At 32.0% G+C, this 3153-nt stretch overlaps 1 protein-coding gene across 3 annotated transcripts in view; it reads left to right on the top strand.

The window, feature by feature from the left end:
* Positions 1 to 3153, top strand: part of LOC107609812 (hippocampus abundant transcript-like protein 1) — a 10724-nt gene that overhangs the window by 3052 nt on the left and 4519 nt on the right. The window contains exons 1-2 of one of the 3 annotated variants that reach the window (XM_021106084.1): positions 558 to 622; positions 1018 to 1130. The exons of the other annotated variants lie outside the window; for them this stretch is intronic. Of the exons in view, the coding sequence (XP_020961743.1) occupies positions 598 to 622; positions 1018 to 1130 (138 nt within the window). The 5' untranslated portion in view covers positions 558 to 597. Of the gene's footprint in view, positions 1 to 557; positions 623 to 1017; positions 1131 to 3153 lie in introns of those variants that run through there. 3 annotated transcript variants of the gene reach the window in all.

The raw sequence follows: 3153 nt of genomic DNA, 5'->3' as shown, positions 1-3153 counted from the left end.
ATATAAAAAATTAAAAATAACTGTACATATATATATATATATATATATCATCCACTGTAAACACCGTACCACACAGGCTTTGTGATTTTTGTCACTTTCTGTGGCCTGTATGAATTGGGCAAATTATTGGATCAATCAATAGCAGGAAGTTGCCAATAATTCTCATTGGGCCCAATGAAACTTTAACTTAAACACATAATGGATCCAACGAAAAAGATGACAACAAAAATATAACTGAAAAATTAAGTGAATTGTGAAATACAGTGTACCCTTTTGTGCCTCAAACAGACATTGTCTGACAGAAAAAAAAAAAAAAAAAAACCAATGTTTATTTAAATGGGGGAACCCTAATTTGAGAATGCACCTCTTGTCCCCTTCTTCTTCTCACCATCGCCGACTCTGCACTGGTCGTTGGTGAGTCCATGGCTTGGCAGGCCTCCCAGGCGGCGCCTAATTTACATGAAACTTTATATCCTTCTGTGGGGAAACAAAAATATGTGATGTGTGCAGATGGTAGGACTTGGAACGCTTGTGATGATGCCACGATGCCACTCTCTCTCAGATAAATATGGGAGGAAGACCATTATCACACTGCCCATGATCCTCACAATTATTCCAATAGGTACCTTTCTCACAAATTCATTCCGTTTGCATTTGATTAAATTAGTCAACATTTTTTTTTTAAAAAGTAAGCTCCAATATTTTAAAATTATAGAAGCATTTATAACTTTTAAACGACATGTATTATCTTTTTTTGATAAATGAACTTTTTTAATTTTTTTTCTCTAGTGTAATCTTTTATTATACATCTTTTGCCACATATTTTTTATTATATTTAAAAGAATATATATTAAAAATTACATTTTATCAATACTATTTGCTACAAAAAATTGAGAGAATCTATTCTAATTTTTTTGCCATATGAGAATTGCTTGGTAAATAAAGACAAAATAAAAAGCATAAACATGTGGCCTTAATGATTTCATTTATAATAATTTGGTGTTGACAATTTTACAGGTATATTATCTTATAGCAGGACGAAAGAATTTTTCTACGTATACTATGTCTTTAAGATTCTCATTTCCATGGTTTGCGACGGAAGCGTTCCTTGCCTCGCCCTGGCTTATGTGGTACTTTTCTTGCTATTTTCCGTGCACATGCTTAGATTCATTTAGAGGAATGGTAGAATTAGCCATAATGTTTAAAAAAATAGGTTAAAGTATTTTGTTAGATTATTAAACTAGAAGAATTAAATTAATAGTTAAAAGTGATAGCTAAAACATAAATTTTAATAATCTTGTGACATATTTCAATTAATAATGCAAATTTATAGTTGTTAATTAACGACAATATAGTGTTCCAAAGTTTATGCATGACCATCACTTCATTAAGGCACCAAACCATATCATGTATGTATTATATATGAAAAAGAGAAGTGATAGGGTTAGTAATTTTTGTATTTTGTAATCATCAATTGGTTATCAATAGTGTTTTTAATGATGTGAAATTAAATTTAATGGTGTAGGATCATTCAATTTTTTTTTATGGTTAAATGTTAGCTAATTTTTTAAAAAATTCCTTGTCCCAAGACTTTTCTTATAAAAAAAATATAGGTAAACAATGAGAATGTTAAACATTGTGAACAATAGATATGTTAGATGTTCAATTCACTAGTTGTATAAATAGTTATTCTAATATTAGAGTTTAGGAGATAGTTTAAAAGTGTAGTATTTTTTTTATTTTATTGGATCAATTATAGAGACTATTATTAGTATTGTTCACAAAATTCATTGTCTACTTAGCAAAACCCATTATATATATAGATGAAACCAAGAGGGTTTCTGCTACTAGCTACAACAACCAAACCACACCGAACCAGACATAAACAAAAACCAACACGAAAACAAAAAGAAGAATGGCCTTTTCTGATGTTTATTCTCCTCCTACACCTCCACCTCTCACGAAGTACGATGTTTTTATCAGCTTCAACGGTAAAGACACTCGTAACGGCTTCACCAGCCACCTTCATTCCGCTCTGTGCAGAAACCAGATCGAAACATTCATAGATTATAGAATTGAGAAAGGTGGTGAGATCTGGGAAGAACTGGTGCAAGCCATAAGAGACTCGTCGGTGTATCTGGTCATCTTCTCAGAGCACTATGCGTCTTCAAAGTGGTGCTTGCGGGAGCTTGCTGAGATAATAGAACTCACAAACATGGTGGAAAAGGGACACCACCATATTATTCCTGTGTTCTACAGGATTGAACCCACGCATGTTCGGAAGCAGACGGGAAGCTACTACAGTGTGTTCGCAGATTATGACAGAAATTTGGATTATCGCCTTGTGCGGCAGTGGAGGAAGGCACTCTTCCATGCAGCCAATATCTCCGGCTTCGAATATAATCATCACCATAGCAGGTAAAATAAATATAATTCACTGTAATTATAATTGTTAACTACATGCATGTCTTAACAAGCTACTTCCTAACACACCAAACAAAAGGGTACTTGTTGCATTGGTAAGGGGCTATCTAGGGTCGACCACAAATTTAAACACTTTAATAATTAAGATTAAGAAGTTCCATGTATTCCCACCATTAAAATAGAGTTATAATAATATTTTTGTCCAACCCTGCCTCTCCTCTACACATGGCCTATAATATTTAATTAGCGTTATCATAAACTTAAGCACGCCGCACATGCACAACAAATATAAAATGAGGAGTGTTAGTTGCAGTAATTTTTGTGTTTTGTAACCATTAATTAGTTATCAGTAATGTTTTTAATGGTGTGATATTACATCTAATGGTGAGAGATCACTCATTTTTCTTTTGATGGTTAAGTGCTGGCCACAAAACACAAAAGTTACTGGCCCCTAAACTTTCTCATATAAAATGGGAGCCTTGGACAAAGACGCTTAAAACGTCCTTTTTTTAGATGTTTTTCGATAATTAAATTTAATACATATAATCGATTAAATCGTATTATTTTTATCAAAATTAGACTAGATAAATTAATTTGACTGAAAAATAGTGAATCAAATCTTAAACTGGTCTAAATTAATATTATTTTTTTATAAAAAATGACTACAATATCCTATTATAAAAAATGACTAAAATACTTCTATTATGTATATTTATTTTGACAATCCTA

This window comes from Arachis ipaensis, chromosome B07 (genome assembly GCF_000816755.2).
Source record: "Arachis ipaensis cultivar K30076 chromosome B07, Araip1.1, whole genome shotgun sequence".
NCBI classification, from domain to species: Eukaryota; Viridiplantae; Streptophyta; class Magnoliopsida; order Fabales; family Fabaceae; genus Arachis; species Arachis ipaensis.
Note: the sequence above shows the minus strand (reverse complement) of the source record. Positions and strands in the feature narration are given on the sequence as shown.